The sequence below is a fragment of the Xenopus tropicalis genome, chromosome 7 (assembly GCF_000004195.4).
Source record: "Xenopus tropicalis strain Nigerian chromosome 7, UCB_Xtro_10.0, whole genome shotgun sequence".
Lineage (NCBI taxonomy): Eukaryota > Metazoa > Chordata > Amphibia > Anura > Pipidae > Xenopus > Xenopus tropicalis.
Window position 1 is genome coordinate 19,262,676 of NC_030683.2, and position 24,792 is coordinate 19,287,467.

A 24,792-nucleotide genomic window follows, 5' to 3' on the forward strand; every position below is an offset into this window, starting at 1 on the left:
GGTGCAGGGGTTAAACCCTCTTACATTGCGTTATTTGGAGTCGCCGCATTAGGGAAGAGAAAGTCCGGGGCAAGGTGTTGTTTCCATGAAAGGGATGTGCTTATAATAGGAATGGGTGCTATAGAGAGTGGCTTGTTAGAGCTGAAAAGAGATTATACCAAGTGTCATTATTCAGAGGGGGAGACTGTTGTGTAACAAGACTTAAATCATTTGTAAAGCAGGGGCCCTTTCATTCCCGCATTCTTTCCCAAAGAGCTGAAATGACATTTTGTTTTGCGGGAGGAAAAAAGTCACTTATGGATCTTTCTTAATGTGTCAACGCATTTCACAGTTTTGCAGGGTTTGGGACACAGATATGAACATGTGTGTTGGGGGGTTTCCTGAACATTTAAAAACTTGAGATTTTGTAGGTTTTACAGGAAAAACAGGATTGTCAGGTGCAACTTCGGAGGTTTCACTATTTATTGGAATAGAGCCCGTATTTCTGCCTCGGCATGGACGTGTGTACCACTTTGTCTTCTGCGCTGGTGTTAGCATTGCTTACTGCTCTCTGTAGGGATCCCTAGCAGGGGCTGCCCTCAATCCTGGGAAAGGGGGGCTGCAAAAATGCAACATTTGTGTAGGTCGAGTTTGTGAAATATCCGTGACATACCATACATTTTTTTATTGACCTTGCAACAGGGTAACAGCACCTTTTAAGTAGCCTCTGGGAAGGGACTGTGGCTGTGGGATAGCAGGTATAGTAGGGAGAGATGGTGCCTATAGTAGCAGTGGGATAATAGCCTCTGGGAAGGGACTGGGGCTGTGGGATAGCAGGTATAGTAGGGAGAGATGGTGCCTATAGTAGCAGTGGGGGGATAATAGCCTCTGGGAAGGGACTGTGGCTGTGGGATAGCAGGTATAGTAGGGAGAGATGGTGCCTATAGTAGCAGTGGGGGGATAATAGCCTCTGGGAAGGGACTGGGGCTGTGGGATAGCAGGTATAGTAGGGAGAGATGGTGCCTATAGTAGCAGTGGGGATAATAGCCTCTGGGAAGGGACTGTGGCTGTGGGATAGCAGGTATAGTAGGGAGAGATAGTGCCTATAGTAGCAGTGGGGGGATAATAGCCTCTGGGAAGGGACTGGGGCTGTGGGATAGCAGGTATAGTAGGGGGAGATGGTGCCTATAGTAGCAGTGGGGGGATAATAGCCTCTAGAAAGGGACTGGGGCTGTGGGGTAGCAGGTATAGTAGGGAGAGATGGTGCCTATAGTAGCAGTGGGGGGATAATAGCCTCTGGGAAGGGACTGAGGCTGTGGGATAGCAGGTATAGTAGGGAGTGATGGTGCCTATAGTAGCAGTGGGGGGATAATAACCTCTGGGAAGGGACTGTGGCTGTGGGATAGCAGGTATAGTAGGGAGTGATGGTGCCTATAGTAGCAGTGGGGGGATAATAACCTCTGGGAAGGGACTGTGGCTGTGGGATAGCAGGTATAGTAGGGAGAGATGGTGCCTATAGTAGCAGTGGGGGGATACTAGCCCCTGGGAAGGGACTGGGGCTGTGGGATAGCAGGTATAGTAGGGAGAGATGGTGCCTATAGTAGCAGTGGGATAATAGCCTCTGGGAAGGGACTGGGGCTGTGGGATAGCAGGTATAGTAGGGAGAGATGGTGCCTATAGTAGCAGTGGGGGGATAATAGCCTCTGGGAAGAGACTGTGGCTGTGGGATAGCAGGTATAGTAGGGAGAGATGGTGCCTATAGTAGCAGTGGGGGGATAATAGCCTCTGGGAAGGGACTGGGGCTGTGGGATAGCAGGTATAGTAGGGAGAGATGGTACCTATAGTAGCAGTGGGGGGATAATAGCCTCTGGGAAGGGACTGGGGCTGTGGGATAGCAGGTATAGTAGGGAGAGATGGTGCCTATAGTAGCAGTGGGGGGATAATAGCCTCTGGGAAGAGACTGGGGCTGTGGGATAGCAGGTATAGTAGGGAGAGATGGTACCTATAGTAGCAGTGGGGGGATAATAGCCTCTGGGAAGGGACTGGGGCTGTGGGATAGCAGGTATAGTAGGGAGAGATGGTGCCTATAGTAGCAGTGGGGGGATAATAGCCTCTGGGAAGAGACTGGGGCTGTGGGATAGCAGGTATAGTAGGGAGAGATGGTACCTATAGTAGCAGTGGGGGGATAATAGCCTCTGGGAAGGGACTGGGGCTGTGGGATAGCAGGTATAGTAGGGAGAGATGGTGCCTATAGTAGCAGTAGGGGGATAATAGCCTCTGGGAAGGGACTGTGGCTGTGGGATAGCAGGTATAGTAGGGAGAGATGGTGCCTATAGTAGCAGTGGGGGAATAATAGCCTCTGGGAAGGGACTGGGGCTGTGGGATAGCAGGTATAGTAGGGAGAGATGGTGCCTATAGTAGCAGTGGGGGGATAATAGCCTCTGGGAAGGGACTGGGGCTGTGGGATAGCAGGTATAGTAGGGAGAGATGGTGCCTATAGTAGCAGTGGGATAATAGCCTCTGGGAAGGGACTGTGGCTGTAGCTTTTAGGTACAATTCTGGGTAACATTGATTTATTCTGTTATTTATATAGAATTTGGCTTTCCAGTTAGTAACATGGTATTTTCCTTGCCATATGACGAGCTGCAGGGAGTTGTAATACAGTAATGACTGTAGGGTAGATACATAGTCTTCCAGAATCTCTAAAAATCCAAGAACCATTTAGCCTTTGAGGATATGTATCCCAGGCATCATTAAATTCCTGTGCATTTGTATTTATTCCTTCTATGCAGCTACCACCCATCCCTTGAAGCTATAAGTGCTTTTCATGTTGTGGGATTCGGCTTAATGCTGTCATTCCTCTGACTGGATTCTTTTGAATTCTTTCAGTCAGGCATATCATGTGCCTTTACCCATAGCAGTAGGCTCGCTGAGAATGCTGGGAAGTGCAGTCCGCTGTGGGTGAAATGAGAGTTGTGTTTTTCTTGCTAATGTACCAGTGTACTCGCCATGTCACATTTGGAAACGCCTGTGCTCCATTTCTGCCTGTGCGGCTGCCTGTAGATGCCCAAGCTTCAGTGGCTTTGCTAAATGGGCAGAGACAAGCGGTGAGGGTCAATGAACAATAACAGGGGGAATCTCTCCGCCTGACCCTGATGGCCTTTTATTGTGCTAATCCCACAGACCCCCGCACCAGTGCAGTCAGGAGAATAAACATCTTCCTTTGATCAAATCATAGCAGGGGCTTAATTTTATTTAATCGCCCTCTTTATTCCGCCTCCCTTATTACTTGCTATGCCCGCTACCAGCCGCTCTGCATAATCTGCTCTTGTTTCCTCTCTCTGCCTGTTGTTATTGCAGCTACAGGGTGCTGACGTCCTTATCTGGGTGTCTGGCTTCCATGATTGGATTTGTAGGGTTTTGTTCTCTCCCCTACATGGCGCCTCCTGGATAAGGGGCCACAGGCTACAAGCGGATGGTGTGAAGTGCGTTGTGCAACTAGGTGTTGGTTTGCCGGCGCTGATTCCGTTATAACATTTGACGCCTCTGGTGGGGAGGATGGAGTCTTGAGTACATAGGGACACACATTTGTAGGAGAGGTTGTTGGTGCTTCTCCTTTCTGTATAAATCTGTTCTGCAGTTGGGGTGAGTGCCCAACTAATGCTTATAGGTAATTACACACGGGAAACCTCCTCCAAAATGCCCCGTGGATCATTGCCCATAAAGTTTGTAAAGTGGCTTTAGTGGAAATTTCAACAGGCTCCTCTTTGTCCCAAATCTTATAGACCAAGATGCTGGCCATACTGGGGCAGATTTATACCAACTGCTCTCTGATACATATCTGTCCGAAAATTGTCCAATATTTATTGGGAAGGTTTGGAAATCCCTTCAGGCAGGAACTGCAGTGGCACTCGTGGTCCTTTCCCGACAGGCTTGTGCCCATTATGATCTTATTGCTTTAGTCAATTTGTCCCAGTGGCCAAATCCTGTCCTTATCCCCCCCCCAGGCATTAAGATTAGAGGGTATTATTTACATTTACTGGGACATTTTCCCCTTGCAACCAATCAGCATTTAGTTTTGGTCATTCTGTAGCAGCTAGAATGATGTAAACTAAGCTCTAATTGGTTATTGGTTGCTGTGTGTCAGCACTTTTGGCACTTAGATTATTTCAGCCGTTACTCACCGGCAAACTGCAGAAGAGCTTACAGTCTAATGGAGGTCTTCCAGGGAGGGCAGTGAAAGGTCCCAAGATAATGGGCCATACATGGACCGATCTTGTCGTACGAGATATTGGTGCGTATATGGTGGGAGATGACCAATAGCTGCGGGAAATATGGTAAATGTGTAACATGTATGGCCACCTTTAGGGAGAGGAGGAGGAGTGTGAAATCTCCATGTCCTTTTTTTTAGAATTCCAGGCAGAATTGAGGATTCTAAAGCCCCTCGATGCTTAACCCCCCCCCCTTCCATCTTAATCTTTGTGTTAGGGATGGAGATCAGAGCTCAAAGGGAAAGGGGAGGCAGGAGTCACAAGTGTGATGGATGGGTCAGCATGAGGGAAGGGGCAATTAGCGCACCGCTCTTTAGATCCCCCACGGAAAGTGAAAATAAAACAAACACAAACATAAAGTGATGCTGCTCAGGTGCTAAGCCCCTCACCTGCCGTGCATAAACCTCATTATGTGCCTGATTAGCAGCCTTAGAAACGGGGTTTAAGGTTATTTGCATATGTAATTGCCGTCAAAATCAGCGTCTGGCAGTATATAGTCTGTGCACCGCTGCTTCTGACTCCTGAAACAATGTAGCTGATCCACAGCTGGAGAGGAGAACAGCGTCTGGCAGTTTATAGTCTGTGCACCGCTGCTTCTGACTCCTGAAACAATGTAGCTGATCCACAGCTGGAGAGGAGAACTGATAACCAAAAGCTGCTTTCAATAGCAAATACATTTAGAAATAATTGCTTGGAATTAGGTTTTCTGTCATTATACACAATATACTTCCCCTTAAGAGCTTTCCTTTTTTTTTTTTGCCCCATTTTATTCAGGAGCCACTAAAGAGCTCACTAAATGGATACTGAAAGAAAAAGGGGTATCAAAGTGCTGTTTTATAGCCCCATAGTATTAAAGGGGTGCCGTGTGGGCCAACCCAGGGGCAGATTTGGGGGGACACTGTATTTTAAAGTTGGCTGATTGAAAGGCAATGTAATAACATTAATAATCAGCCCTTTAGCATCAGATTTTATGACAACCAAACCCTTTTCTGCTTGATGATTTCCAATCACAGCACACTGAGCATGTGCGGAGCCACTGACACTCAAAATGGCCTAATCAGATCCAAGTTTGGGAGCTGCTGGGAAAACTTTGAAGGCCTGGATCATTACTGTTATAGGGCTGCTGAACAGGGGGGTAACAATAGAGAAAGCAGCCCCCCATTGAGGATGGAGGGGTCTGGAATGCAGGGTCTGCTTTCTCCATTGTCGCCTATAAATGTCCGTGCAGAGAGTGTGGATTTATATGCAAGTGGGTGGAGCTACGGGGCTGGGAGGAGGTATTTTTGCAGGGGGGGGCTGGCGCAGAGTAGTTACGCCACTGTTGCTGAACCTCTGGCCTGGTACAGTAAGCTCAGTATATAAAATACATGAGGTACAGAATGGCTTAACCTATGCAAGCAAGATGGCAGCTCCAATTTGTATGTAAATGCAGCATAATGCGGAAGGGATTTCATAACTGAGCTTTCGTACAACGTTCAGGTTATTATTTTTATAATCCGCTCTCTGATGATAGGAAACATTTGGTTCGGATAAAAACCGAATAATAATTTATAAAACAACAAGCAACAATGGCGGCAGTGTCTCGGCTCGATTCACGGGTGGGTGGCAGCCTTTATATATTTCACGTAGAGGAATTTTATTTTGCTTTTATTTCCAGGTGTGATGGGGCCCGGCCAAAGGTGGTGGGGGCCCAATATTAAGAGCACTGCTGTCCAAGCTGAAGCTCTTGTTGTACTATAACTCCCAGAACCGTGCAGACTGCTGTTTTAGGCTGATGGCACACCGGGCGCTCCGTATGGCACTGCCATCTGACAGGGGAGGACCATTCTTAGGTGTATTTATTAACACTGACAAACATCACCAGTGATGTTTGTCTCCAATGTTAATAAATCCCCCCCCTAAATGTTGTTAAGAGGCTAATGGCCCATGGGAAGTTTCATATGGTGCTGAACAGTGGTGGCCACCACCATAATGCCCCACGTGCCACAGACCTTAGGGTGCTGGCAATATCAATGCCACCCCATGGACTCACCCTAATACATCTAATATTATCCACACTCTTGTTCTTTGAGAATCCTACCATGCACAACGCAAGGTTCAGGGTAGTAGCCCACTTACTTGCCCCTTGTATATCTTTATGTATTTATTGCACCTACTGGGAGCCAATTTAGGGGCCTCTCACTAGATAGCTTGCCTTTTAACCCCTTATGGCTGCCCTGCTGCACCTCAAGGGTTACTCCATTCTCCACGGAGGGGTGGATTTTGGCAGCCATTTATATAAGAGTTGAGCAACGCTGTGACCGCTGTGGGCCCGGACGTATTGTCTTTATGGAGACCACCCCGCTGAGGCCTTAGTGTCGCTGTTTTCATTTTTTTTGCACGTTTGGAGGTATTTGGACGCATTCCCTGCCAAATCTCTTTGGTCTCGTTTTCCCCCTTAGCCAAGTTGTTCTGGCAAAGCCCAGAGTTTGCACAGTGCAGAGGCAGCGAGAGGGGGAAACTGGCTTGTCGGTGAGACTGAGGGGCTCTGTGTGCTGTTCTGCTGTGAGTTCAGCAGCCGGGGCCTGTGGGTAATTAATCACAGGCAGGTTGACAGGCACAGAGTGTAGCTCTGGTCTGGGGTAGACATGGGCCTGGCATTTTTTTTTTGGGGGGGGGTGACAAGAAACAGACCCTGATCCGACTTGGGAAAGATCTTGCAATTAGGCCTGTGCTTGGTGCAGGCTGCACTCAGTCGAGTTACAGACTTCTCCTAGGAAGTTCATAAAATGTAAAAGTCAAAGAATGTGCTGGGAGGGAGGGTGGTTGCAGCGTTTAGCCCTCTCCTATGTGCCTGCAGCGTCGCATCAGGGAGGTGCAAGTGCAATATTGCGACTCCTGAGCAATTGTACAGCTTCTGAGTAATGTAGCAGCCAACCTGCCATAGTCCTGACACTGCCTCTCTGTTTGACCACTAGGTGTGCTGTTGCATTAGTCTCTATGGTGCGGCTCTCTGCCAGGGTAAGTATTATGGCAGCTCCCACTTACATATTACAGAATAAGTGTTTGCATTTACTTCTTGTGAATTAACCTTATTAAAAGCCTGTATAATTGCAACTTATTAACTACTCCTACTGTATTTTCCTATTAGCAGAACGGGCATAACACAATGGAACTGAGCTCTTTTTTTTATTATTATTGTTAAATGCCTGACCCACCTGGATTAAAAACCAGATTTTCGTGCCCTTGTAAATCACAGAACGATGTCCCTTTCAGCTCAGTAAGTCATGAAAACAATGGCAGGGGAGGCCGGATAGCTGGGAACGAAGGCGCCGGGAATGGGGCGAGACAGTTACTTGGAGCAGCAGCGCAGGGGGAATTACCTACCATGAATTAGGGGTAAAATCATGTGACACTTTAATGATGTGCCAGAAATTGTAGCCTCGTGCTGAGGCCGCTGTGTTTAGGGGTTATTCTCCCACAAAATGGGGCAGGCACATCTATTGTGTATCATGTATCCCCCCTACAATAAAGCTGCTTGCCTGCTAGAGCAATATAGGGATGTGGATGCAGCGTGAATGTTGGATGTTAATACTCGGCCATCCTGGGCAGGATAGGGTTACACAGGGGCAGAGAGAAATATCACACACACACACATATAATATATATTTCCTGCATTGGAAATATATATTATATGTGTGTGTGTGTAATATTTCAGACATAAAGGATATTTTTGGGCCCCGACCACTAGTTTTGTATTTGATTTATCAGCATTTTACTCCCCTCCTGGCCATGTATTTGTCTTGCTTGTTTAACCAACAACAGCAGCAATGGCTAATGATAGGATCATGATAGGGGGCCTAAGAAGACATAGAGGGTCCAACAACATGCCAATGGTGTTCTTGCCAGGTGGATGGTTATTAGCCATAACACATGGGTTATTAAGCCACTGACTCAGTCTGGAATGGCCCATTCGGCCCACCTTTAGCTTCTTAGGTCAGTGATTGGATGAGCCAGATGATACATGCAGTTCCATTGTACACAAGCTAACACAAGGGCAGAGCAAATGTTGATCATGGGGGGCTAGCTGCTTTGGTCACATGTTCGGGCACGTGACCTGCAAATTCTGTCAAGACTGGCCCAGTTGTGGCCTGAAGGAAATTATTATCTTTTAATCCTATTAAGAACGAGAAATGGCTTGCATTTAGTTCAACAAAATGCGAGAAGACCTATCCATGATATGGGGACGGAAATCCCTGCAAAGCAAAACCAAATGTGTTTATAGATAAACAGAATGGGGAAATACAGACCGAGTGAACATCCTGTGTATATGCCCACGGGGCATTCTCAGCTTCTGGTGCAATTTGCCCTTTAATGCCCGGAGTGGTACCTAGTTAAACCCTTCATTCCTTAACTGTGAGTAACGTGAGAGTCACTGCTGTTATTCTGTTATTGTACCTGAGGGGAGATTGCAGTAAATCCTCATTGTCCCTCCCAGGTATCACCCTTGTCCCACAGATTTGCTGCCTAAATTAAATATATATATATATATATAATATATAATGCCTGCACACTGTGCCCAGTCCTGCATAAGGGCTGCTTAGGTTTACGGGTTTATACGGGCGACAACCTGCTTCTTTCATATAGATGCTGAGGTTGAAAAAAGACACGCTGACAAGTCTTGTATTACCCAGATCCTATTCCCGTGTAGCCACAGTTCTCTATGGAATATAAGCAAGCTGTATTGTTTAACTGGCTTTTTTTTTTAAAGTAAACAGCTCACACTTATTGCCAAGAGCATGTGGTAACAATAACACTTTATAAAATACAATGTATTTATAGTGTCTGACATATTCACGCAGAAAACATTAGAGCAAGAAAATGTGTCCATGTGGTTGGGTTTTTTTTCGCTACATTAAAGCCCTTATGTAGCTGGATCACTTAATGCGCTTTATAGGGGGACTCCACCCAAAGGATAATTCTAAGCATCTTTCCAGTAGATAAATAAATGGAATATTTCAATGGCTTTTAAAGTTTAACAGATCCTAAACAGTGTTGGGGGTTGTTTGCAGTACTAGGAAGGAACATGTGAGATAGGTCGTTGGTCAAGTTATTCCCATATGGATACAAATCAGCCAATCAGTTGATCGGTCATGGTACATTTTAAAGACCCCTGAACCCTTGACTTTTCCTGCTGAGCCCAAGAGAATATCTACACTGGGATATTCTAGCTGTATCTCCCAGTTCAGGCTATGAGAATACTTAGGAATGTCTTTACTCTGCTGGGTTCCATAAATTACTTCAGGCTCATTTGATCATTTGACCCCCCCAAGGGATCTCAATGACGAGGGGTAAGTCCTTGATCTGATGGTAAAATCAATCCTGCCCAATTAACATCTGCCCATTTAATGGAAATAAATGGGCAGACCCAAGTGCTGTTACTGGCTCAGCTTGCAGTTTCATCTTTACCAACCCTGTCCAGGCTATGAGAATATTTAGGAATCACATTTACTCTGGTGGGTTCCATAAAGGTCCTAAGCGGGCCATGCATTATAAGATCCACTTGTTTGGGCAATATCAGGCTGGTCTGACTGTTTGGACCTAGGAATCACAACGCTGGAGGGTACAGGCTGTTGGGGTGAGGACTGCATCAATGAGCTGATCCAGTCCTCGTCCAACAGGAAAATCAAACCTGGACAACTTCTGGAAGATTTTGAGTCTCATATTAGTTGGGTAGGCCTGTTGGAGGGCCCCATACACGGGCAGATAAGCTGGCTAATGGGGCTGAAGGGCCTGAATCAGCAGCTCAAATCTGCCTGCGTATGGCCACCTTAAATCTGCCTCTCCGTGGCCACCTTCCATGGTGCAATTAGGAAGCTTGTGGCCTGAGACAATGGCAGCGTAGGCAAAGCTTAAACTGCATGCTGAGCCAACAAAAGCATCTTGGGTAAAACAAAAAAAGGGAAAATTAATCCTATATTTCCATTAACCAATTAACAAAGGGAATCTATATCAATAGCCCCGTGGGCATTAAATATAGCATGTTACTGCTTGGGGGGGCATTACAGAGTTCTTTCTGTTCTACAGTTGGGCTGCACAGTGTGGAACTTGGCTCCTAGACTACCAGAAAGAATGGAAAAGGTATTTATTTTTGCCCTGCAGTAAGGGAAGGTCTTAGGTTTCCTCTGGCAGCAGAGAGGAGAGGCGGCAGCCTCCAGGCCCATATTCACTTCAGTGCACAAGGGAATTCGTGAGACTGGAGGGTGAGAAATTGCTGAAATGTATTTATGAGGTGCGAACAAAGAACTTCATCTTCTGGTGTAGAGCGATGTAGAGCATTTGGGGGTTAAATAGCAAGGCTTCCTAGAAATTAAACGTTTAAGGCTTTTTTGGTGCCACTTAAATCTGAAACTCAAAATTTGTATTTTGTTTCACCGCTGGACTGCGAACAATGAGTGGGACTTGGGTTCAACCCTCTACATGTGGTCAGGTTTCTCTTGGCTGGACAATTGCCTCTGTGTGGCACCTCCTGGGCCTGTGGATTCAGTTCTTGGGTGCAGGGTACCCTTTGGATCCAAGTATTGGTCCTGCTTACACAATCATATTGGCCATGTTTGGCCCACTACTTGGGTGGTCAAAGCAGACTTTGCAAACTGTGTTAAAGAAACAGATCTTACTTTTCAGTGCTGATGGGTTCAATTGTGCCCATACACGGGCAGATTTTGGTTGCTGATTCAGCCTCTGTTTACTGAGGCTTGCATCCCTTTCATTCTTCCTGAGCTCCCAAATAACAACATGAATAGAGTTTGAGTGGGCAGGCCGAATGGACCTCTATCCTCTTTCCTTTCATGAACCATAGGCTTATTAATGGACCTACCACAAAAGAAACTCCATTGTATCATAGTGCTTTATTGGTGTCTATTGTGTCTGTGTTTGTAGGCAAATAGAGGCAATACATATGGACGCTTGTAGAACCTGAAAAGCTTTCTAGGAAACTCCACGGGAGTGGTACTGTAGGGGCTTTGAATGCTTTGATGATATTGGTGGCTTTTGGAATGTTCTTGGGTTTGACCAATAAAAAAGGAACCCTGTGGCTTTTGGTTGCCATTAATATTCTGTATGTCCTGTTGGACACATTCCTGGGCATGTTTTTTCCATGTTTAGTAGATTCCATCTTGCTGGACATCATCAGTTCATCATTAGGTCCATAATCCTGGGACCTTTGGAGTGCATCACTTTCCCCAACATTATTTGTTGAAAGACATCTCCAGTTAAGCCTAAATAGTCAGTATGTTGGTGTATGAGATGCTGGAATGCGTGATCCCAGTTGGTGGTTTGTTCCATGGACAGAACACAGGAGTTATAGATTTATTAGTAAGCGTTATAGCCTTCTGCAAGCTTCTCCAACTTGGTCCTTGGTAATGGATGTGGCCCGCCAAGAAATGTGGCTACTGTTATGTTGAGGTGCTCCATGGGTGTCTTTGTTTGACCTCATTTTATTATCCAGCCCCTAAACATGTGGACTGCTTACTGCAGTGGTGGTTGGACTTTTTCAGTTCAAGTCCCACTTGGAGGTCCAACTTTGTTTCCCCCTTAGCTCATAATAAGGTTATGAGCCAAACGATCCAATTAGCCCTATATTGCTCCCACCTTAGGTGGGCATATCGAAAGAAGATCCGCTTGTTCTATTACCTCAGTGGTACATGGAGCGTGTGTATATCTACATTTAGTAGGTGTGGGGCGCCTTGGCCGTATCAGGGAGTTGTCCAGTCCTGTTTTATTACTAACAAAGTAGTAAAAGTATCATTGTAGCGCTCCCGCCTCTGTGCTTGCATTGTAGTAAATGTATCATAGTGCCCATCCCAGCTCCATACTTAAACACTCATACACAGGCGAAGCGGGGGAACACAATGGCAAAATCCTATTGACACAGGGAGCTTACAAAAGCCGAGTCTCCAGAGACGAAGTGCAAACACAGCCACCTGGGCAGTAACATTCCACAACGTTTCTTCTTTTCACCTTTTCATAAAGGAGGCTTTTGACTATTGTAACACATGGGCCTTTGTGCCTTTTGTGGCAGTTTGCTGGAGCATGTTGTGTGTTTGTGGAGGTATATGTGTGTGTGTGTGCTTAGCGGTTGGAATGTGGCGATGTTCTTACAATTACAATTAATTGGCTCCTTTCTCCGGGTAGGTATGCTAGGCTGGGGCTTAAATATAAACATGTGCGCTCTGCGCACCCCTGGATCTTGCATGCCTGCAATTGGGCTCTTAGGGAGTTTGGGCAGCACATGTAGAGTTATTATTTTCCTTTATGTTTATAGTGCTGATGTATTCCACAGCACTGTGCAGAGATTATGCATTATTCCCATCAGTCCCTGCCCCAATGGATCTTATAATTTAGGGTTCCAATCACATTCACAATCCCTAGGGTCAGTTTATTTTTAGAAGCCTGTAGAAGTACCTGGAGGAAACCAACCCAGACACGGGGAGGGCGTACAAACTCTGTGTGCATAGTGCCTTGGTTGGAATTGAACCCGGGACCCCAGTAGCAGCTGTGCATGCTGGGGTAGGAAGGAGAAGTACATACAAATATAAGTGTCCTGCAGCAGGATTGGTTGGTTCCATCATAAAGTTATTTCCTTGGCTGTGAGATTGTGCATTCAAGCCTTCTTACTTGGTAAAGCCATGCAAGAATTCTAACACTATAACCACAATAACAAAACCACCAGGGGGCACTGTTTTAATAGAGCTACCCAGAATGCTCGGGACCTGGGGTTTTCCGGATAAGGGATCTTTCCATAACTTGGATCTCCATACCTTGAAAATAATTGAAACTGTAAATAAACAAAATAGGAATAATTATATCTTAGTTGGGATCAAGTACAGGTACTGTTTTATTATTACAGAGAAAAGGGAATCATTTAACCATTAAATAAACCCAATAGGGCTGTTCTGCCCCCAATAAGGGGTAATTATATCTTAGTTGGGATCAAGTACAGGTACTGTTTTATTATTACAGAGAAAAGGGAATCATTTAACCATTAAATAAACCCAATAGGGCTGTTCTGCCCCAATAAGGGGTAATTATATCTTAGTTGGGATCAAGTACAGGTACTGTTTTATTATTACAGAGAAAAAGGAATCATTTAACCATTAAATAAACCCAATAGGGCTGTTCTGCCCCCAATAAGGGCTCTGGCACACGGGGGAGATTAGTCGCCCGCGATTAACTCCCTGTTCGCGGGCGACTAATCTCCCCGAGTTGCCTACCCCTGCCATCCCACCGGCGAACATGTAAGTCGCCGGCGGGATGGCAGACGCGGCGGGGCAATTTCAGGGAATCGCCGAAAAAGACTCGCGAGTCTTTTTCGGCGATTTGCGCGAAATCGCGCTGCCGCGTCTGCCATCCCGCCGGCGACTTACATGTTCGCCGGTGGGATGGCAGGGGTAGGCAACTCGGGGAGATTAGTCGCCCGCGAACAGGGAGTTTTATCGCGGGCGACTAATCTCCCCCGTGTGCCAGAGCCCTAAGGGGTAATTATATCTTAGTTGGGATCAAGTACAGGTACTGTTTTATTATTACAGAGAAAAGGGAATCATTTAACCATGAAATAAACCCAATAGGGCTGTTCTGCCCCCAATAAGGGGTAATTATATCTTAGTTGGGATCAAGTACAGGTACTGTTTTATTATTACAGAGAAAAGGGAATCATTTAACCATTAAATAAATCCAATAGGATTGTTCTGCCCTCAATAAGGGGTAATTCTATCTTAGTTGGGATCAAGTACAAGGGACTATTTGATTGCTACAGGGAGATCCTATATAATGGGTTTCCGCATAACAGGTCCCTATACCCATTCGTTTAGTTTTAGGGAAAAAACACCTTTATATTAAAATATAATCTGTTTAATAGGCTCCCCGTGTATCGGGTTTGTAAGCGTGAATGGGTTAAGCGCGGAGCTGTTTGCACAAGAGATGGGAGTATGTAACCGGGCTGGAACAGAATAATCCATTTATTTTTTATGTCATTTTGTGGGGCCCCCGCTAAGTTTTTGTGTGCGTTGAGTGAGAAAGAAAACCTTGATTTGGCCGGCCCGGCCTCCGAATATTGGCACAAGCCGTAAATATGCCTTTATGGAAGGAGCAAGTTTCGGCTTGCGTTTGTATAAAGGGAATGTTTGTGTAAGTGTTGTTTTTATAGGCCAATGTTTATTTAAGTTTTCAGTCGTAATGGGAGAGGATTTTTTTTTTTTTATGGGAGACTGTTTTTCCCCCCTTTTTAATTTAAAAAATTAACTTTTTAAAAAGAAAAAAAAAGTGGGGGCAGGATCTGGAGGTGCCACGGGGTTTATAATTGTTTAACGTCGACGGATGTGTGTTCCGTAAAGTCTGGGTTTAATCACTGGTTAATTTCCTTAAAAAGAGTCTTTTTTTTTTTGTTTCGTATTTGTTTTGGCATATTTGAATATATTTTTTTTTTTCTTCGAGTGACTTCTGGCGTCTGGGCCTCATTTAAAAAATATTGCGGCAGAGGTTCCCTCCGTCCTGCGGAATTAGTATAAATACAAATATATCACGACTGTAAAACAAGGAATGGCTGCAGTTATGTGGAATGTGGGGGGGACTTGCACACAACACAAAATAATAGCACCAAATGGAAAGCGGGTTCCAGTTAGGGATCGGAGGTTACACGGAAAAGAATGTATGCGTCACGGAGGGCCGGGCTCTGAATTGGGGTCCCCATCTGTAGAGTTAAGGTGGCTATACACGTTACGATGCGCTCGCTTTGCGCCAGTCGCCAAGCGAGTGGATCTTCTCCCGATATCCCCACCTACGGGTGGGCGATATTGGGTGAATTTAGGCTAATTCGGTTTTAACATTAGAACTAGAATTGGAACTAGAATTAGAACACCAGTAATAGGCGCAGTCGGTTCGGGGGCCGTATCGACGAGCCAATGCGGTACCTGATCCAAATAAATTTTTTAACCTGCCCGATCGATATCTGGCTGATTTCAGACCAGTCGGGTATGTGCCCCTACATGGGCCGATAAGCTGCTGAATCGGTCTAAGGGACCTATATTGGCAACTACAATTTAGATCTTATAATTAAACTTTATTGTTAATGGCTAGTATTATATGCACAGGGGTCCCAATAAGTCTGAGCTACGGCTCAGAGGATCTCTGCTGATGCAGGCACCTGGTTAATATATGCACAGGGGCCCCAGTAATACTGGGTCAATGCTTAGTTCAAAGAAGCTGTTCGGATGCAGGCAACTAGTTTATATGCACAGGGGCCCCAGTAATGCATACACAGGGGGCCCAGTAATGCATACACAGGGGACCCAGTAATACTGGGTCAATGCTTAGTTCAAAGAATCGGTGCTGATGCAGGCATCTAGTTAATATATGCCCAGGGGCCCCAGCAATATATACACAGGGGCCCCAGGAAGGTTGGACCCCCAGTGCAGAGGATCTCTGCTGATGCAGGCACCTAGTTAATATATGCCCAGGGGCCCCAGCAATATATACACAGGGGCCCCAGCAATACTGGGTCAATGCTCAGTTTAAAGAATCTGTGCTGATGAAGGCACCAAGTTAATAAATGCACAGGGGACCCAGTAAGGCATACACAGGGACCCCAGGAATGTTAGACCCTACTGCTCAAAGGATCTCTGTTGGTTCAGGCACCTGGTTAATATACGCACAGGGGCCCCAGTAATGTTGGGTGCAGGCACCTGGTTAATATACGCACAGGGGCCCCAGTAATGTTGGGTGCAGGCACCTGGTTAATATAAGCACAGGGGCCCCAGTAATGTTGGGTGCAGGCACCTGGTTAATATACGCACAGGGGCCCCAGTAATGTTGGGTGCAGGCACCTGGTTAATATATGCACAGGGGCCCCAGTAATGTTGGGTGCAGGAACCTGGTTAATATAAGCACAGGGGCCCCAGTAATGTTGGGTGCAGGAACCTGGTTAATATAAGCACAGGGGCCCCAGTAATGTTGGGTGCAGGCACCTGGTTAATATACGCACAGGGGCCCCAGTAATGTTGGGTGCAGGCACCTGGTTAATATATGCACAGGGGCCCCAGTAATGTTGGGTGCAGGCACCTGGTTAATATATGCACAGGGGCCCCAGTAATGTTGGGTGCAGGCACCTGGTTAATATATGCACAGGGGCCCCAGTAATGTTGGGTGCAGGCACCTGGTTAATATATGCACAGGGGCCCCAGTAATGTTGGGTGCAGGCACCTGGTTAATATATGCACAGGGGCCCCAGTAATGTTGGGTGCAGGCACCTGGTTAATATACGCACAGGGGCCCCAGTAATGTTGGGTGCAGGCACCTGGTTAATATATGCACAGGGGCCCCAGTAATGTTGGGTGCAGGCACCTGGTTAATATATGCACAGGGGCCCCAGTAATGTTGGGTGCAGGCACCTGGTTAATATACGCACAGGGGCCCCAGTAATGTTGGGTGCAGGCACCTGGTTAATATATGCACAGGGGCCCCAGTAATGTTGGGTGCAGGTACCTGGTTAATATATGCACAGGGGCCCCAGTAATGTTGGGTGCAGGCACCTGGTTAATATATGCACAGGGGCCCCAGTAATGTTGGGTGCAGGTACCTGGTTAATATATGCACAGGGGCCCCAGTAATGTTGGGTGCAGGCACCTGGTTAATATATGCACAGGGGCCCCAGTAATGTTGGGTGCAGGTACCTGGTTAATATATGCACAGGGGCCCCAGTAATGTTGGGTGCAGGTACCTGGTTAATATATGCACAGGGGCCCCAGTAATGTTGGGTGCAGGCACCTGGTTAATATATGCACAGGGGCCCCAGTAATGTTGGGTGCAGGTACCTGGTTAATATATGCACAGGGGCCCCAGTAATGTTGGGTGCAGGTACCTGGTAAATATATGCACAGGGGCCCCAGTAATGTTGGGTGCAGGTACCTGGTTAATATATGCACAGGGGCCCCAGTAATGTTGGGTGCAGGCACCTGGTTAATATATGCACAGGGGCCCCAGTAATGTTGGGTGCAGGCACCTGGTACCAATGTTCTGCAGACAGCACGCTTGCTATTAAAGGGCAGACTCCACCCAAAAACCTGTTTGTTACATAATGAAAGAAAATGTACATTGGAAAGTAAGTTAGTGATTGCGCTTGCAAAGGAGAGCCGCGTTTGTTTATCCCTTTCTGTTCTCTCCATCGGACTCTTTAGCAGAAGTCTGTTCTCTTCCATGTCCGTCAGCTGGATTCTGCAACATTGCTTCAGGAGTCAGAAGCAGCAGTGCAGCCAGACAGATACTGCCTTCAGCAGCAATTGCATTTTCAAATAATAAGGCTGGTAGTACATGGGGAGATTAGTCGCTTTGGGCAACTTCAGAGAACTGAACCAAAGCCATCCCAGCGGCGAATCACACTTTTGCCGGTGGGAAGGCATTTCTGGTGCAACGACTAATCACCCCATGTACCACCAGACTTAAACAGTAAATAAAAATACAATTAATGCATACAAAAAAAGATTTCTTACACCATGCAAAAAAAGACAAGTGAATTAAAGGAGTATTATACTGATCAGTTATGGATGGAGCTCTTTTGTGCACAGTCAGTATTTCAATGGAGCTATTAAATGCCGATCCATAAATATCATTAGCGGTAGATAAGTACAACTCCCTGTGCAGAACGAGCTTTGCCAATATGTGTCACTGGGTATTTATAGAAAAATAAATCCATAAACCCTACTTATAAACTGGGTGTGTTTTCTATGGAATAAAAACAGTGAAAGTCACAGTCCCGTAAAGCACGTTGAGGGCAATGGCACACAATGCGTTTTGCTGCCCTCTTGATTTCTAGTTTGGGTGGAGCAGGCTGCAAAATGCTCATTAATACCCATAGTCCTCTCTAGCAGGGTCAGCGTGATTACCTCAATTGTTTATGTATAAATATATGTATATATAGAAATTGTGCCAGCTGCAAAACACGTGTGCCATTGAAAGAATGAGTAAACATCTTTGAATAGGGTCAATCTAGGGTTTAGAGTTCCAACCCTGGTGGGCCCCAGCCTTAGTGGGCTCTAGCCAAGGACAATACCCATCAGCCCTTTCTTATTTCCACCATTGGTCTATACGAAACCTACTCCATTTAGCGCTGGCTACTTGTTAGAGTACTCCCTCAATGTCAGGTTCTTTGATGGGACCTAGGTGGCCTAGTCGGAAAGTGTTTATGAACAACCTGCTACTTATTAGTAAGACCATCCCTAGGAACTTTCTAATGCTCTGGTTGGCTACAGGTTTTTTCCTGCCCTTCCCAATACAAAGCTTCTTCTATACAAAGAGCAAATAATCAGTGAAATAAGCCTTAAGGTTAATGGATCAATAGTGGTCAAAATGGCCCGTGTGTCATAGGTGTAACTCATAGCAATGAGCCCTACTCTCGGGAGATAAGCAGTGGCATCTAAGGTGAGATGGATTCCAGCTCTGATATAAAGTGAGCTCTGTCTAGTAAATACCAGAAGGAAAATAAGCATTTATTCATCTCTTCTTGGCATCCCACTCACGTATTTCCCCTCTTCGTACCTGGGGACGTTCGGTGTGAGCCTCGAGCATTCTAACCCATACATATCCACGTTTAACGGTTTGAATGCAAATCTTATTGCTCATGAAAGCAGTATCTGTCTTGTAGATTGTAAGCTCTTTTGGGCAGGGCCCCCTTCACCTCTTGTATCGGTTATTGGTTGCTTTATATGTTACTCTGTATGTCCAATGTATGTAACCCACTTATTGTACAGCGCTGCGGGATATGTTGGCGCTTTATAAATAAATGTTAATACAAGGTATAGGACCCGTTATCCAGAATGCTCGGGACCAAGGGTACTCCGGATAAGGGGTCTTTCCATAATTTTGATCTTCATACCTTAAGTCTACTAAAAAACCATTAAAACATTAATTAAATCCAATAGGATTGTTTTGCATCCAATAAGGATTAATTATATCTTAGTTAGGATCAAATACAAGGTACTGTTTTATTATTACAGAGAAAAGGGAATCATTTAACCATTAAATAAACCCAATAGGGCTGTTCTGCCCCCAATAAGGGGTAATTATATCTTAGTTGGGATCAAGTACAGGTACTGTTTTATTATTACAGAGAAAAGGGAATCATTTAACCATTAAATAAACCCAATAGGGCTCTTCTGCCCCCAATAAGGGGTAATTATATCTTAGTTGGGATCAAGTACAGGTACTGTTTTATTATTACAGAGAAAAGGGGATAATTTAACCATTAAATAAACCCAATAGGGCTGTTCTGCCCCCAATAAGGGGTAATTATATCTTAGTTGGGATCAAATACAAGGTACTGTTTTATTATTACAGAGAAAAAAGGAATTCAATTTTAAAAATCCTAATTATTTGATTATAATGGAGTCTATGGGAGACAGGCTTTCCGTAATTCGGAGCTTTCTGGATAATGGGTTTCCGGATAAGGGGTCCGATACCTGTAATAATAATAATAATCTGTCTGGCTCTTTATATTCTCTGCACTGCTGGTTCTGAGTTCTGAAACAACGCAGCAGAAGCTGGCTTCTTATTTGACCTGGGGGAGAGCTGACTGCTGCTACTGTGTTTTTATTTTGACCATTGTGTTTGTGATGGGGACCTTCGATTGTAAGCTCTGCTGGGGGAATATGGCGGAGATATATAAATTAAGAGTATAATAAAAATGAATGTGAGGTGATTTTTAGCTGAACAAATCTGTGATCTCCAACAAAATGAATAAGGGGCAATTCCAGATGTTTAGTGGGCAAAACACCCTGAATTGCCCCATGTGCCATTGCTCTTCTACTGGCACAAAGGTGGCTGGGTTTCTGTGCACACACGGGAAGCTAAGTCCTTCTCGTCCCGGCCGGGGTGGGTTGGGGGGGGGGGGGGTTGAGTTTGGCTTTGCAGCTGTAAAAACACTGGAAGAACCTACAGCAGTTTTCTCACTTTCTCTGCAAACAAGAGCCCACAGAACTTGAAAAGACCGTTCCATTCGCAGAGATGTAGGGTCCAGCCCAGGAAAGCGAGCAGGCGTTGCACTCAGTTCCAGGCACATTTAAGAACACGGGGGCTTTTTTTTTTTTTACATTTTTTTTTTGCCAACAGCAGATTTGCAAAGATTTGAATATGGATTTTTCTCTGACCACATGCTGTAGGATTTATAGGCTTTCTGAAGGATTCACTGCTTTAAATTGCATCACTAAGTCCCTGCTATTTCCTCGACGACAGCTGAGCTTTATAGGTTCGCACACTTACACGGGCACACGTGGGTGCACGCGCAGGGCTCCTCTAGTGTGCCCCCTGAACTGGGTGCTCTTGGATGTTTTGAGGTGGAAAAAGATATTCCCTACTATTCCATATTCCCTTTGGTTTCCTATAGGCTGTGTGTGCGGAAATATCTTGTGTCTATTTGTGCCGAAGTCTGAGCAACTGCTGAATTGTGTGTGCACCCTAAAGCTGGCCATACACGTTCAGATTTTAGCCGTCTTGCGAAGAATGTTTTAGTCTAACTAACATTCAGACTGAAATTGTAGGATAAAGCCCTAAAAATAACAATAGTTGGCAGACACCAATTGTACGAAAGTGACTTCCATTTTAGGTCCCCCAAGGATATTGTCCGATACATAAAACATGCACAGATTTTATCTTAAGCCAACTGAAATTTTCTAACCTGTCCCATATAGTAAACGACCAATCATCATGATACGAAAATTATGGGGATGATAGTTCTGAGCCCACACACGGTCTGAAAATTTTAGTGGAACGTGTATGACGAGCTTAAGTCTTCTCTGTGCCCTTATGGTGTGAAAACTATAGAGCCAAGCAGGAAGAGTGGTCATAACAAGTTGGCCTCTCCACGGGGCCTTCTTGAAAGTGTGCCCAACTTATTTGTACATCAGGCAGATATCTATTGGACAAGTTAGAAATCCTGTAGGCAAGGACCCCATAAACCTGTCGATGTGGCCCAATGCGTGTGTTAGCCTGGGGTACTAATGACTAGATCTGCCCAATGTGTGGGTGGCCAAATCAGGCAAAGATCCACTCGTTTGAAGACTTTGCCAAATAAGTAGATCTTATAAGTGTATGGCCAGTGTTACATGTTGTGTTTTCTAAGCTCTAGCACATTCAGTAGAACTCTCAGAACCCAATGGCACCTGTAGGCCCAATACAGTCTCCTTCCCACACCTGATTATAAAGTGGACATGATGGAAAATTCCAAGGGTTTGGTCAGTGGACATTGTTGGAAACCAATAGCTCTGCAGTGCCCCCCCCCCCCCCCCCCCCCAGGATCTAATGTATTGATCTGTTGGCTGAATGTTGGGTGCCAAAATCAAGTAGCAGTTCTTTCTGGGTATGGCCTGGCCACTTCTGTAGATGAAATCTTCCAATGGAAGGGGTGGGAGTCGTGATCAGGTAGGAGGGTGTAATTCGTGTTTTGTGAAGGCTACCAATGGCTGTTCATAGGAGAGTTTATAACTATAATTATATATTACAATTGGTCTCTCTTTGGGTAATGGAAGCCTCATCCAACCTTTATATTTCTTCACTAAATATTTAGGCATTAACCCTAGTGGGGTGATTCTCCACAAAAATCCTTACAGCTTGTTGGGGGTGGCAGCTTTCTCTATACCTGAGATCTGAACCCTTTCTCAGGGAAACGCTGCAGGCCACATCGGCAGTAAAGAGGCAAATCACAGGTTTTTTTTCCCTGATATGTGTCAAGTGTTAAAAAACAGGTTTAGAGAAAAAAAAAAGGAGGTCAGGGCTCATTTTCTTGGGAACAAGTTAAAAAATATATGTATCAGCAGCCAGCTGGAGGAGAACATCTACATTGTTTCAGGAGTCAGAACCAGCGAACAGAGAGGGGAGGGAAGTGAAATTGTGGGTTGGTGCCACATTTCTGTGCTAACGATGCAGATTTCATGTTTCTGGAGTGGGGGAATTTTTATCGTGGCAATGCGGTAAATAAGCCATAGTCAGTGTAGTTTGCTGGACTTCACCGGGCAGCAGTGCAGCCGAACAATGGCGCTGGTAGCTCATTGCACTTTATTTTGAATTTTTCAGAAATGATTCGCTTACAGCTGGTTAACGCCTGTCCTGACGGGGCGGCTCACAAAAGCACTTTGTTTGGCTTCATTACATTGGTCTTTGGATCGGTAACCTTAGGTAGCAGTCCTGACATTTCCATGACATTAAAATTTAAGCTGAGCAGATTAAAGAAAAACAAATTCTTATCCGCCGCTCGCTTGCCTTTAAAGGGATACCGTCCCGTATGTGCCGGCACCACAGTTCAGGTAGAAAATTCTGCCTTTATACCACTGTAAGGAAAACCTTTAAGGGCCACAGTAGCCTTCAAAATTTATACCAGAATTCTTCTTAATAGGAATGCCTATGTCCTCCACGATTTATGGTATCCCCTTTTTACAGGTCATGAGAAAGCCTAGAGACTTGTCCCTGCTATGGAAAGTGCCATTAACAGCCATGTTTGGCTAGACACACCCCCATAATATCAAACCACACCCACTGGACTTCTAGGGAACTGTCACTGCTGGCTTTTTATAATGGCATGCATAATAAAATATGAGAAGCCTGTGGCCAATCAGGTAGTCTCTTATAAAAGTGATTCAGATTGTCCCAAAGAACTTGCAATCAAAACAGGTATAAATGAAGTGCCCCTTGTGGTTTGGCGGGGAATTATCAGTCACATTCCCTATTAGTGACTATGCTGATGTCTCCTTTGCAGGTCTCCCGGGCAGGGAGCGGGACCCGCAGTTCCTGGGACCTCCCATTGATACGTGCGGCTCATGCTTGCGCACAGCTGGACAGATGGGGATGTCCTTAGTGTGGCGTTCGGGGAAAGCAGGAGGAGGCGGCCACGCTGACAGAATGCTGGTACTCGTGCTACTTGGGTTGCTTCTGGTCAGCCGAACAATAGCCCGGCCATCTTACCACATGGCGGAGGATACCACTTCTGAACCCGAAGGTAGGATGCAAAATGGATTCAGGCGCTAAATATATTGTGGGGAAAAACATAATCCTGTATATATAACTCCTCCCATGTATTCAGAAATGGACTTGATATGTCACAGTATCCGTGCACCCATAGTTGGGCAGATATTTGTTGTTGTTGCTTTTTCCAAGTGCTCAGGAGATGATTAGGGTTTGCTGTGAATTTTGACTTTAAACTTAGCTTTCCTTAATTGTTTGGATTGTCAGCTTGTGGCCCAGGCCACCCTCTATAAAGTGTATTACATTCTTGCTATCCCACCGTCCCTTCCCAGAGGCTATTATCCCCCCACTGCTACTATAGGCACCATCTCTCCCTACTATACCTGCTATCCCACAAGCCCAGTCCCTTCCCAGAGGCTATTATCCCCCCACTGCTACTATAGGCACCATCTCTCCCTACTATACCTGCTATCCCACAGCCACAGTCCCTTCCCAGAGGCTATTATCCCCCCACTGCTACTATAGGCACCATCTCTCCCTACTATACCTGCTATCCCACAGCCACAGTCCCTTCCCAGAGGCTATTATCCCACTGCTACTATAGGCACCATCTCTTCCTACTATACCTGCTATCCCACAGCCCCAGTCCCTTCCCAGAGGCTATTATCCCCCACTGCTACTATAGGTACCATCTCTCCCTACTATACCTGCTATCCCACAGCCACAGTCCCTTCCCAGAGGCTATTATCCCCCCACTGCTACTATAGGCACCATCTCTCCCTACTATACCTGCTATCCACAGCCCCAGTCCCTTCCCAGAGGCTATTATCCCCCCACTGCTACTATAGGCACCATCTCTCCCTACTATACCTGCTATCCCACAGCCCCAGTCCCTTCCCAGAGGCTATTATCCCCCCACTGCTACTATAGGCACCATCTCTCCCTACTATACCTGCTATCCCACAGCCACAGTCACTTCCCAGAGGCTATTATCCCCCCACTGCTACTATAGGCACCATCTCTCCCTACTATACCTGCTATCCCACAGCCACAGTCACTTCCCAGAGGCTATTATCCCCCCACTGCTACTATAGGCACCATCTCTCCCTACTATACATGCTATCCCACAGCCACAGTCACTTCCCAGAGGCTATTATCCCCCCACTGCTACTATAGGCACCATCTCTCCCTACTATACCTGCTATCCCACAGCCCCAGTCCCTTCCCAGAGGCTATTATCCCCCCACTGCTACTATAGGCACCATCTCTCCCTACTATACCTGCTATCCCACAGCCCCAGTCCCTTCCCAGACATTATTATACCCACTGATACAGGTGTTTTTCCCACTATCTCTTCCAACAACTTCTGTTTTTTGATGCCACTCGGCATACAGGACCCTGGGTAATGACCCCAGTTTAGACCCTGCTTACGGTAGTTTTACTAGGAGAGATTATATTCTGGGTTTGAGTATTACTCGCTGGTTCTGTCACATGCTGTAAATATGTTTCCCTTTAGGCATCAGACAGTGCTGCTTTACTTCCTTTCCAGGTGAGAGAGTTTACA

At 45.8% G+C, this 24,792-nt stretch overlaps 1 protein-coding gene across 4 annotated transcripts in view; it reads left to right on the forward strand.

The window, feature by feature from the left end:
• Nucleotides 1–24,792, forward strand: part of fgfr2 (fibroblast growth factor receptor 2) — a 68,469-nt gene that overhangs the window by 3,195 nt on the left and 40,482 nt on the right. For all 4 annotated transcript variants that reach the window (XM_012965896.2, XM_012965898.3, XM_012965899.3 and 1 more), the window contains exon 2: nt 23,023–23,262. In XM_012965896.2, the coding sequence (XP_012821350.1) occupies nt 23,106–23,262 (157 nt within the window). In that variant the 5' untranslated portion in view covers nt 23,023–23,105. The remainder of the gene's footprint in view (nt 1–23,022; nt 23,263–24,792) is intronic.